The 13,225-nt window shown below is 34.5% G+C and overlaps 1 protein-coding gene across 1 annotated transcript; it reads left to right on the top strand.

Moving 5' to 3' along the window:
- Nucleotides 1-699: 699 nt before the first annotated feature.
- On the top strand, nucleotides 700-8,762 carry LOC145638406 (leucine carboxyl methyltransferase 1 homolog). The gene is made up of 13 exons (XM_081689375.1): nucleotides 700-872; nucleotides 2,467-2,555; nucleotides 2,646-2,770; nucleotides 3,408-3,455; nucleotides 3,836-3,917; nucleotides 4,397-4,499; nucleotides 4,979-5,099; nucleotides 5,185-5,232; nucleotides 5,479-5,562; nucleotides 6,022-6,086; nucleotides 6,526-6,577; nucleotides 7,911-7,949; nucleotides 8,316-8,762. The coding sequence occupies exons 1-13, from the start codon at nucleotides 793-795 to the stop codon at nucleotides 8,385-8,387; spliced, it is 1,008 nt and encodes a 335-aa protein (XP_081545501.1). The 5' UTR covers nucleotides 700-792; the 3' UTR covers nucleotides 8,388-8,762.
- The last annotated feature ends 4,463 nt before the right edge of the window (nucleotides 8,763-13,225 follow it).

Raw genomic sequence — 13,225 nt, forward strand, 5'->3', positions numbered from 1 at the left:
TTTTTTTGGTGTTTAGATAGCCACATGGGCGGGGGTGAGAATCGATCCTAAGATCTCCTGAAGCCGGGAGTGAGACTCTAACCACTTGAGCTATCCCTCACTCTCCTGAATTCCCATGTTTTGTGGGAAGTCAAAATTCCCATGAATTTACATTGCCCCCATTTTCACTTTTTTGTGTCAACCAAACAAGATAGTGAAAATGAAATTCATGGGAATTTTGACTTCCCACAAAATATTTAGCCAACCAAACAAGGCCTAATTTAATTCCCACATTTTTTAGGAATTGGAAATTCCCATGAATGTGCAATTCCTACATATTTCACTAGCCAACCAAACAAAACCCCAATTTTTAAATTCCCATGATTTTTCAATTCCCCCACTTTTTTTGTTCAACCAAACAAGGCCTTCGTATTACTCTTCTCTTATAAAACAACTTTAAAATTGTCCGGGTTGCTAGTTTGTACTTGTTTAATTTGCTAATCAAATTCGACTATTTAAATAGTAAGACTTGTTAGTTTCGAGATTAAGTAATGATATAAACATTTTTTAGTTAATAAGACACGAATTAATTTATCTCAATTAAATATAATTTTACTGGATAAAAAAACATAATTAATAAATGGCTAAGATTGGTAAGACTTTTGACAAAATGACAAATTTTCTAAACATTAGACTATAAAAAAAAAACAGATATAGTAACAAGCTAGCAATTGCGTAGCGCCTATTTTTTCCACGAACTGTTGTCATTCATAATTTGATTCAATCAATCTGAGTGTTTGAGAAAGGACGAAAATGGCGACAAAATCAGCTGATGTAAGCAGCAACACTGCTGCTGTTCAAGCCACCAATGACGACGCTTCTGCTAGCAAATTGTGAGCGATATCTCTTTGTATCCCCTTTTTAATTTTTTTTTTTAATTATTTATTTCAGCAATATTTATGCATATTTTTGTACATGATGCAAGATTGAATTTTTTGGGATTTTTTTGCTGTTTATAATTGACCCGGTTTTAATTATGTTATTTCGAATGTGTTTTGGATGATCGATTAATTTTTGCGTATGTGTTGAATCGATTTTATTTTTTATGTTTCTCCACCTTGGCCTTTATTTTGCAATTTACTCCTAATTTAGATAGTTGGAACTGTAAGAATTGAAATGGGGGACTGCAATTTAAGAACCCAATTCTATTGCTACGAAATTTCACGGGTATTGTGTTTGATGTATTGACACTTATGATAAGAAATTTGGGTTTAGAGATAATGGCCTTGTTGTGGCTTGGTTTTGTGTTGTTGGGGGTGAGGTGGGGAGGGGCGGCGGGGAGGGGGGTGGTGAAGCTTTACTGATTTCTTTACACGGGGTTGCCAGTTATAAAGGAGGCGTTATTAGTCCCGAGAATGTGTGATCCATTGTTTGGAGATTCAGCCCTTGCAGGCGTTGCATCGTTCACTTTAACGAGGAGGCAATGCATCACGCATGAGTTTGGGCCCAGCAGTGTGTAAAATGGGAATTGTTTAATCAAGGGCCTGTACATGAATGAAGTTAGTTGGCACGCTATCAAAATGTTAAGAGTAATTCACTCAGGTGGTTGCAATAGTGAATTAGTGATGAGGGCTACTTACTAGCAAGATCTCTTATTTGACAGAACTTGAGATTATAGAAATTAAGCTATGCGTGGTAATTGAGAGCTGTGAGGCTAATATTTGCTAATTGTGTGAACAAGAGGTTGCTGTTTGACTGTCTGCAGCGAGAGGAATGGAAGAAAGGAAGGGAGGAAATCTTTTTAGATTTAATTTGCTTGTAAATTAATTGTATTTTTAATGTTAGGATGGGGTGGGGAAGAAAGAAAAAGAAGATAGAACTATGAGTATTTCAACTGACGATGACTTAGATGACATGCGAAAGGAAGATGTTATAGACTATGTGTTTTTTAGGTTTTGAAGGCTTGCAGAAACAACGAGATCATGATGCCCTTGTTGTAATTTTCAAAATTTGATTGTCCTTGAAGAGTTGAAGGTAACGACAACTTTCAACAGCTAAAAGAGTAACTAACTTCATATGTTTATGTGTAGATTTTAACTGTATGTTATCAAGTCTTTAAGATAAGGTTAAGATAATACTTATTGTAAGTTGTCCGCCACAAGTTCTTTAGAAATACTATGTTGCCTTCAATCTTCACATTTCTTCATCATTATACCCCAATTCCTCTAAAGAGGGCTTCAGTCGTTAGTTGAGTATATTAATTTATTATCATGGAGATTTTGGAAGACTTACTGGTGAACCATACTAACTTATACTGTATATATTTTTTGCCTAAAGAACATTTACTATTTTGTGCTGTATGAATGCATAGACTTTAATTTTGTATCTAGAAGAAAATAATCTGGACCTGCAGGTGACTTGCAATTATTGTTTGTTGTTAACCTAGCTCTATGTGAATCTGATTACTCCTCTCAATAATTGTCTTAGGTCTTGTGTGAAAAAGGGATACATGAGAGATGACTACATCCATTTGTTTGTGAGAAGGCCTGTAAGGAGATCTCCTATAATTAATCGTGGTAGGCTTAGTTGTAATAAGTTTTTTTTTTTTTTTTTAATTTTTTTTTTCTTATCTGATTTATTTATTTTTTGAATTTATCCTTTTAAAGGTTATTTTGCCCGTTTTGCTGCTCTTCGGAAGCTTCTTTTCCAGTTTCTCAATACTGATGATCAGAATAGGAAGCAAGTTCTATCACTTGGAGCGGGCTTTGATACAACATATTTTCAGTTGCAGGTACATTTTGCTTATGATTTTGTAGTTTGAAATGGATGCTAGAACTTTACCAGCAATTGTTCCCTTTCTGGTTTCCTATATTCAAAGTCCACCTCAACCTGGAGTTGCATATATGTATTAGTCCATATATTATAAGATGTTTTATGCAGTTTGAGCAAGAGGGTTTCCCCCCTTTTTTTGCCCTTTATCCCTTAAACCCTCAAATGATCCCTCGTGTCCTCGTTAATGAACTTCTTGGCTGCGTGTTATTTTAAGTTAGAACTAATTTCGGAGTTATAATTGATTATATATAATGTTCATTTGGGCAGTAGCCCCCCCTCACCCACACACACTAAATATACATCACACATGTTTTATTGGTTGCTTCTATAATTCATAACTCCCACATTGGTATATAACTCTAAAATTTGAAGCTAATGATTATCTGCTGCATGTGGCAATTATCATGGTATGATACGTTGCTTTAAATGGGTACAAGATTCAGCCTTTAGGTCTTTTACAAAATTTTGGGGATTATAATCTGGAACATAGTTAGCTTTGTCTAGACAATTTGGCATGATATGCTAATAATTATGATTGTCTTTATTGTACCAGTAGGAATGTATATTGATACATGTGCGATGCTTCTTTGTAATAGGCGGAAGGAAAGGCACCATACCTATATGTGGAGCTGGATTTTAAGGAGGTAAAATTGTGATGCTTTAGATTTTGCTTTACCATTTGTGTGTAGTAATAGTTATATGGTCTATACTCCCCCCTCCCCCCCCCCCCCCCCCCCAATTTTATGTGTGGGTGAAAGGTGGGAGAGTTTAATATTATATTATGTACTTATCAAGCAAGATTGTCAAGGTCGTGGGAACTTATAGAGTTATAGGCATTCAAATCGGCAACAGATACTTAGAAGATAGATCACTTTTGCTACCATATAAAATACTTGACATTTCTGGGATTTCTGTTTAGTAAACTTTCATGGTATCCCAACTATCTGTAGAAAATGTTTGTTTTCTTAATTTCATTTCTGGATCGATATGAACTTACAAAGTCGTATTGCATATTAATCTTTAGGTGACTAGCAAGAAGGCTGCATTAATTGAGTTTTACAATGAGCTGAAAGAAAAACTTGGTCCAACATCTTCGATTTCACGAGGTAAGACTTTCATAACTATTGTTAGATTTTTGTAAGTCAACATGCCTTTACAGTCAAATCATTTGATTCAGAACACTTGACACTTGTGTATGTAGTCGTACTGAGCTTCTACTTTTACTTATGTTTGTGCTTGATAGCATGCAATTGATTACCTTTTTTTTAAATGATTTAAACTGTCATCATCAACACCTTAATTAGAGGCGCATGCTTGGTGTTATATGTATACTGCCTATTGCTCTAATCCTTTATAGATCCTTCAGTGCTGGCATCTGTACCCCTGTGGCCTGTGTGTATGTGTGTGTGTGTGTGCATGTGTTGCATGGCGGGTTTATGTTCGTTTGAATACTTACTGCAATTGAATTGAAGTATTCTGATTGTTTTATGAGGATTCCATCTGTACCACTTAGTAGCCTTCCTGACTGCTACCACTTAATTGGAAATTGGCTTGCTGCTGACTGTATATCTTTTGGCTTGTGCAGAAAATGGAGAAGTGCATGGAGATCATTACAAACTGCTTCCTGTTGATTTGAGGGATATTCAAAATTTAAATGATGTAATAGGTTTAGCTAACCTTGATCCCAGGTATGCATGAAATTTTCTGTTTCACTAAGGATTTATTCACTAGTTCTGTTATGTAAGTGATTGTTAAAGTTGGTGAAGTGTGGAGATCCCCTCCAGTTCAGCAGTTGTATTTCCTTGACCTTAAGGATAGGAGATTAGGAGGAGGGTTAATACCCTAAGTATGATTCTCATTCTGCAAGCTCTGTCGTTTTAAAGTTTAAATTCTATGGGTTCAATATTTGGTTCTAGCTTCTTAAGAAGTAGAGGATGGACAGAAAATTTGTCAAGATAAAAAAAAGGGGAAATTGTGTGCCAATTTTTTTTTGTTGTCAACCGGATGAAAGTAAACTAGTTCTTTGGTCAGATTGAATACATCTTATCCCATGCTCCCCTGTGTGGTCGCCCAACTCTCTTCAAATTTAATTTGTCATCCATATACGTTTGCTTAAATTAGCAAAGATGTGGCTAGATGATAATGCTTATTCTGATGACAATATCAGTCTGCCAACATTTATTATTGCAGAGTGCGTTTTGATATACTTGGATCCTGAGTCAAGCCGTTCTATAGTTGGTTGGGCTGCAAAAACATTTTCCACAGCTGTATTTTTTCTATATGAGCAGGTTATACATCCTTGATTCACAGCTGTTTGTCTTCTTGGAGTCACCCCTTTGTACGATGTGCTTATTTCTGTATTTGTTTTCACAGATTCATCCAGATGATGCTTTTGGAGAGCAAATGATTCTTAATTTGGAGGTAATTATTTTTAATTTTTTTTTTCTTTCGATCTTCTACTCTTCTTGTGATAACTATGCTACCTCAAGTTTTCTTTCATTTCTATGAGATCAATATGATTGAATACATCTTTTTTTTCAATTCCTTGCACTTGATTTTGGCTTTACCTTGCAATTCCTGAAGAAATTATTCTAATACTCCATTTTTACCTCCACTTGTTTTGTCTTCCACTACTTAGTGTATGATAATCTCTTGCTTTTCTTTTAGTGCCGTGGTTGTGGGCTCTTAGGCATACATGCTACACCAACTTTGGAAGCGAAAGAAAGGCTTTTCCTTGATCAGGGATGGCAGGTATAATTTGTACTTTCTGTAATTACTTGGCTACTTCACTTCCAAAGTTTAAATTTTTTGTTATGGGATGTCTTTTTGAGAATTTGAGTTTATATTACATGATATTCCCCTGAAAGCACCTCGTTCCTAAGAAATAAGTCACCCGAAGATGAGTAAAGCCTGCAGTGTGCGATCCAAGACTGTTAATGGGTACTTTGGAAGTCAACTGATGAGATTGGCTATTATATATAATTATTCACAAGTAGCAAAATATTATTTGTCCATATTATTTAAAAATTGAGTACATCAATGAGCAATTATTGAGTTTTTGTTACTAGAATTCCACATATGTGGTTAGTTACATGTATACAATGACTAAGCTTGCCTTTTTGCTTTTGATTGTTATTGGTGTACTCTATCTATGTATTTTCTCTTTTGTTTGTCCTAATTATATATTTTAAAATATATGCGATGTTTCAGAGGGCTACTGCTTGGGACATGCTGAGAGTTTACAGTGAATTTATAGATTCCCAAGAAAGACGCAGGTAGATTCTTTATAACTTCTTTCGTAATGAAGTTGCATTTTCTACTTTGCGTGTGGATAGTAGTGTTATTATCGAGCTGGGTCATTTGGCAAAGGTTATACTGTGTTTGGATACCTACTTGCATTTGCAGATCAGAAGGTGCATTTTCTTCTTGTTGGTTCAAGAAGTGAATATATTCCATGCCTTGTCAAGGAGGTGATGGCTCGATATTATCATGGTGTACTGAATTGTGGTCATGTTGTTTATGGGATATTGATATTTTAGATGGATTTAGAATATTTTCTTTTATCTAGAATGCCTTTTCAGGTTAATAGTATTTAAATTTTGACTTCTATGTTGCACATGTCTAATTTTTAAATTTTCATTTACCTGCTTTACTCATTATGCACCCTTCCCAGGTAACCCACCTAAAGTTTCTCTTTTGTAATATTGTATTTAGGATTGAGTGCCTGGAGTTATTCGATGAATTTGAGGAGTGGCACATGATGCAGGCAAGTTTTTATTTCGATGTTTCATTATGTCAATTATGGTCCCTGTAAATTAAACATACAAGTTGAGTGGAACCATCTTCCCCTTGAGACTCAATATAAAATCTAGTGCTTCTGATCTTGATACGTGAGCTCATCTTGCTCTAGATGTATTGAATTTGTCTGAGGTTGTTTTATTTTTTAAACTCACAAGCATTGATCAAGTTTGTTTGCTGTCAGGTAGCGAACTTGTTAGACCAAGATTAATGAGCTGTATGTAGTGAGTTTGTTTCTTTGCTTTTTGTATGGCACTATAATGGACAATTGGACACGTTGGGCTTTGAGGGGCCGTGAGGGGGGTGACTGGGTGAGGAGTGGCCTGTATTGGGTGGTCCCGGAAATGAAGGTGGGGTGAACCATGAAAATCTAGGTAGAACTAAGTGGCAGTGAGGAAGAAATTTGTAGGTGGAGGAATTCAGGGTTGGGGTATGGTCAAATTTTCAACCATTCTCTATGATGTAATGTCATAAGAGATGGGCTATTGATTTGGTCGCCCTTAAGTGATGACCTACTCGTCCAATGACCATGAGGGCTTTTCTTCAACATCTGTGTATGGGATAAATTTCCTTAATTGTTGTCCTGCTAATGATGTTTTAGTGAGAGTGACTAATATGCTATATGTTTTTAAGTAGCTTTGTTGCCCCAAATGTCTGATAACATTACTCTTTGACTTAAACAAATTTCTTCTATACACAAACATCTAGCCATACACATGAAAGTTATGGATCAAGGATGCCTACAAAGTTAAACAGATGAATAATATATATACAATTTTTGGACTTGAGTTCATGGTTTCCAAGAGTTTGTCTTTGTAGACAACTCTAACTAATAATTTACCCTTTTATGCTTGGCATGCGTTTTCATGATCTTCAAAAGCATGTGACAATTTAGGTTCTATTTATTATTTTGTGCGCATAAATTGAAAGGTGGTTATTTTTAGTACTTTCCCTTCAACCAAAATGAAGTTACTAAACTAAATGTTGCTTGTTATTAAGATCCATTTGGATGTAAACTCTTGGTAGAATATTGGTGTCTGGAGATGGTTTCAGCTGACTGCATTAAGCTGAGTTTATCTGGGTGGTAAAATGTCCTCGATCCATGGTTCAGTACATGTGCTGGATTCAACTGCAAGAAGTTGCTCCTGGGATATTATTTTCAAAATTCTTATTACAGAGTATCATTTTCTAAAATCCCCAGAGTCTGCTTGTCTGCTTTTTTCCCTGTAGGTGTCCCTGAGATTCAGAATTTTTCCATAGTTAAAATTGCTAACAAATTTTTTTCTCAATTTCTTCTACAGGAACACTACTGTGTTGCTCTTGCTATGAATGATGCTCTGGTATGTTCTTGTACCAACCATCCAAGTTCTCACAAAATGAGTTTTGATGTGTTATTTTTATCAATAGATAATGCCTGTACATTTTTCAAAAAAATAAATAAAAACCCATAAAAAATTGGCCGGCCTTCAACTATCACTTTCTGATAGCTGTACGTAGAGAATCTGACAAAATAAATGCATGACTGTATGAGGATTACTTCACCCATTTTCATCAAATATTTTTCATCTTTTCCTAGATTTTTCTTACACTTGCACATGTACGTAGTAGTACAATATATCTAGCAAATCATATACAGTAATACAGGTACTACTATATTCTGCTGCTTAAATATCTGACCTACTCGCCTTCTCAAAATCATGCTTCAGGGCATATTTCAGAATTACGGCTTTCACGAGAACGATGAGAAAAAAGCTAGCTCCACTCCTACCGGATCATGATCTAAGCAAGGATGCCAACTACAAAAGCTCAAAATCAGTTTCAGTAAGTTTGGTACAATGAAGAAGTTCATGAAATGTGCATGTTAATTTGCTCCCAACTTGCACTAGATTAGACTGAGAATGAAAACCCAAGAAATATAAAAAAAAAAAACTTCAGCAATAGTCTACAAAAGGATGATAACATGTAGTATAATGTGGTCCATGTATGATGTTTGACTTATAGGAAGATCTACACTTTCTATTCTTTTGCTTAGCTGTTTTCGCAAACGAACGTGGTAGGGACCTTTCTTTAACCACATAACTGGTGTCACCCATGGACTTGTGGGGACTTTGTTTGGGTCTTTGTTATTTCTTAATCTGACCCCTTCTTTTTTTTTTTAATCTTTTTGGCTTCTCTTGGGTGATTAATATTTAGTATGCCATTGGTTTGGGTGGTTCTGGAATTCTTCCGCTTTAATAATTACCCAAATGGCACATTGTTTTTGGTCGTGTGTTTGATTATTGCACATTTGATGGTGGCCTTATTTTGTTGTATTTGTGGTTTTGCATTATTTGATTGGATATGATTCTGAATTCTGATTCTCCTAGGCACTACTCTCATATCTCGCTGAAAACTACCCCGCACCTGGCGAGTTAGATGGGAAAATATCTGTGAGGATTAGCATTTGATTTTGAAGGTATAGTGGTGGGACGGGTTGATTTTTTGGATCTTATGAGAAAAAAAAAATCTGATGCCTTAGCTAGTTAAATTCCTTTCTCGTTCCATGCGACTGCTCCTTTGAGCTATATAGTTATCTAAATGGATTATGGCACGGTCTGATGCATCAGTGTGCGTTACAAAGGGTTTGTCAAAGACGGTCAGAGTAAGGACAGACTCACAAGCTGTTATTTTTCTTGGAAACTCTTTTTCATAATAGTTAGTAGAAATTTTTTATCCTTTTTTTTTTCCTATTCAAAAAGAATCCTTGGGCGTTCATCTAGACTGTGCTGCTTTTAGAATAAGCAAAGGAAGAGTAAGAGAAATAGATTTTCCGATAAATGATACACCATAGCGATTTCCATCTGAAGGCATGGCCCCAAAGCCTCTATTAGTGGCGGGTTATCCTCGTAAGGTAGATGGGAGAAAAGAGTGAAATCAGAAAGCAGTCATTTCAATAAAATCTGAATGTTCATTTAAAAGTGTTGTGTACTTGTGTTTAGGTTATTTACATGACGTGTAACGTGTTTAGTAGTTACAAATGATACTTTGACGACAAATCGAAAAACTCGTACTTGATGAAGCACTTAACAGTTTGTACCTTAGGATCTTAACATTTTGATCCTTTTATTTTGAAAAACTTCGATGTAGCAACCTAGTTTCAGGATAAGTGGGAACATGTTAATGGAAATTATAGAATAAAGTGGACCCACCTAAAGATTTCTTTTACAGAAGATTTGAATATTGGTATTCTCCTGTATCATACTATCATGTTGGAAATTTTGGACTGCTCCTGAATTGAACTGAGCTAAGTGGACCATATATATTTTGGGTTAACCTTTTGAGGAAGAAGAAGAAAAAATATTGTTTGGATTAATACTCCTTATTTACTTTAACTTTGGATTATGCATTGGATTCGAAGCTTTATAATAATTTATCTTCTTATTGTTTTAACTGTCTTGCTTGTAGTTTTACTACTTTATCACTGGGTTTTGGCGTTTTGCTAATCCCCAAATTTAAGGGTATGAAAATTCAATGCCTTGAGTTTTGGGTTCTTGGGATGTCCTTCCTACTTCCTAGTCCTATTTTGAGTTTAGACTGGGGCATGAGACTTTAGGTAAGCTTCAACTAGTTTGTGTGCGTACAATTGGGTGTGAACCTATACATTTAGTACTCCGATTACAGTAGACCATTAAGTTTTTTTCGTATTAGCGTTGTGTAATAATAATTGAAAGGTTAGCCATTTGCTTATTGCACTACGAGTGGTTTATCGGGTTAAGAATAAGCGTAAGTGTGGTTGTAAAATTTTTAGGTGGTGTACGTGTGCGCATGGGGGATGGGGAGGGCTGATACTATACTTCGATAGCTAGCCTATTGTTCGTGTGCTCCGAATCAGCATTGTGACGATAAGATTTTGGACCGAGGGAGTATGAAATTTGGTGATTATTTCATGTATAACAAGAGTTTGTTTTACTTTAAAGGAAACTCATAAACTGAAAAAAGTGAATGTAGTGGTAGTGTAACGTTAGAAACCAACTTTATTAGTTTGCTACATGAATGTTTTACTATTGTAAAGAAAAGAATCGGATACCCTCACAAGTCTGCGTTATTCAACAGGATAACCAACAAATTTGTGGATGGTCCAGTACAAAAAAAAAAAAAAAGGTCTGATTACTGAAAAATGAGGGTAAAATAAAGTTATAAAGAGCCTTTTCCACCGTTAACGTTGTTTCCTTTATAAGTGTGAAAGGACATTTTGGGAATATTTGGAGGACAGTACAGTGCTCTTCGAATTTTGGTTAGACTCAATTTTTGAGTGTTTAACTATAATAATAATAATAATAATAATAATATGTACATTTGTATATACACATATGTATAGTAATAAAAAATCAATAAATAATCAAAGATCACTAATCCGTAGTTAAAAATCACTAATTAATAAGTTCAGTTCAGCTCAGTTCAGTTCAGCTGAGTTCTGTCAATCGGAACAGGCCCTTAATTGTCTAAAAAAATGTAATGTTGATTTCTATTGCAATTATTTTCTTCAATTAATTATTCCCTAAAATAGTAAATTTTCTTATGCTCTCTACTCGCCTTCTCAAAATAATAATAACAATAATCATCAATAATTAATAATAATAATAATATGTACATTTGTATATACACATATATATAGTAATAAAAAATCAATAAATAATCAAAGATCACTAATCTGTAGTTAAAAATCACTAATTAATAAGTTCAGCTCAGCTCAGTTCAGTTCAGCTGAGTTCAGTCAATCAAAACAGGCCCTTAGACTATGGATATACATACTATGAGAGTAGCCGAGTAGGTAAGAACGAGAACGAGAACGAGAAAGTTAGTGAAGGGGTCTACTTCATACGGAGTATTAGGTTAATTATACTCATATACAGAGTAATTAGCAAAGAACTTTGTTATCAAGAGGCAAATTAAGCCGCGAACTAAAAGACACTCTTTTTCCTATTAGGATGTTCTTATAAGTTGGCTTGTGGGTATGATCTAACCTAGTTTTCTTTTCCAATAATTTTAAAAACTAAACTTATAGGTAATTAAATAAATATGTTGTGCTAATAATTTTCGGAGCAATATAAAGTTTGTTATCCATTTAAGATAATTCATTTCGAAATTTTGTTGTTAATATTCAGGTGTAAATTCTATCATACGCTTGGAATATTGTGTATGCTTTGTATGGTTTAGAGTATGAAGTATTTGCTCTTTAATATGTTTGTCATATAGTACTAATCTTTTAGGTTTTTGAGACATCTAATCGTGGTCTCTTTTCTAATCTCCCATCACTTCTTTTTTTTTTTTTTTTTTTTCCCTTTTTTCTCAAAAAGGAAACTAGTCATTCGATGCTTAAAGAGGAAAAATAGCCAAAGAATTACTTTAATATGAAATTACAATTACAATGAGGTGTGTCACTAATTTATTGCTTCACAACCATTTTGCTGTTGCACTGCATGGAGGACGTGACGTTTAGGATTGCTCCTTGCTCGGTGCTGGAGAGTGGAGATTGACAAGTTTGTTACGTCTACAACGTTAATTACTCGGTATTTATCACGGTGCATGTCTTGAATGAACTTCGTCACATTTGTCTTTTGTGGTTCTCTTTAAAAATAAATACGCTATATTATTTTGAAATATTTCACGATAACATGTCAACATTGCATGTAATGTTATGTTTAAAACCATTTCTTAAGTATTTATAATATGAATTTAACATTATATATATAAAGTGTGGTGTTATAGTGAGTAATTTTATTCAATGTCTTTTAGTTAATAAATAAATCCTCTCCAAATCAAGACAAATTTAAAAAATAAAAATAAAAAATAAAAAAAGGTGGAAAGTTTGGCATGTAATGTGTTAATCACAATCCCATAACTCCATAAGCTATGGATTTATCGAGTTATCCAATATAAATATATAGTTGTAGGCTTTCTTGATATACCTCCCAATTTTTGGCTTCTAAACCCTTTTTATTGTATTTTAATTTAAATTGGACCGAATGTTCATATGTCCCTATCGTATAGGTACACTAAATAACACAAGCGTGTAGCTTAATTAAGCACTAATTAATTAAACTACCACAGTAAAATGTAGTGTGAAAAGGGCTTAGGTGTTCTTTTCCATGCTGCCATAGATTACCCAGAACCTGGGTTCAATTGCACTGCCCAACAACACATTTGTTTTGTCTTCAAAAACAACTTTTTTTTTTTAGGCAAAAATCTCGGTAATTTAAAGCCTATTAGACACTGATTAATTTGAATTATAGTCGAAATAGGTGTTAATTGGGTAGAAAGCTCTTCTAACAAGTGTTGTTGCATCCCTAAGTTTAAGGTCTTGAACTTGAGATTTTGATTAAGATAGGATAACTCGCTTATTAACTGAATTAAGCACGTGACATCCTTAATAATAATTTGGTGTAATAACTCTAATATCTTATCTTTCAAAATCACCCGTATAACTCCTATTCTTTACTTGAGTAGCAACATTATATCATGATAATGCCGTAAAAATGTAAAACAGGTATACGCTTCATTTTATGGTTAGGACTCGGCACATACCTATCTTAGTATTTTGCATTAGTATGCAAAAAATTAGTGAAGTTGGAACCTC

The sequence above is a fragment of the Chenopodium album genome, chromosome 7 (genome assembly GCF_948465745.1).
Source record: "Chenopodium album chromosome 7, dcCheAlbu1.1, whole genome shotgun sequence".
Classification (NCBI taxonomy): Eukaryota; Viridiplantae; Streptophyta; class Magnoliopsida; order Caryophyllales; family Amaranthaceae; genus Chenopodium; species Chenopodium album.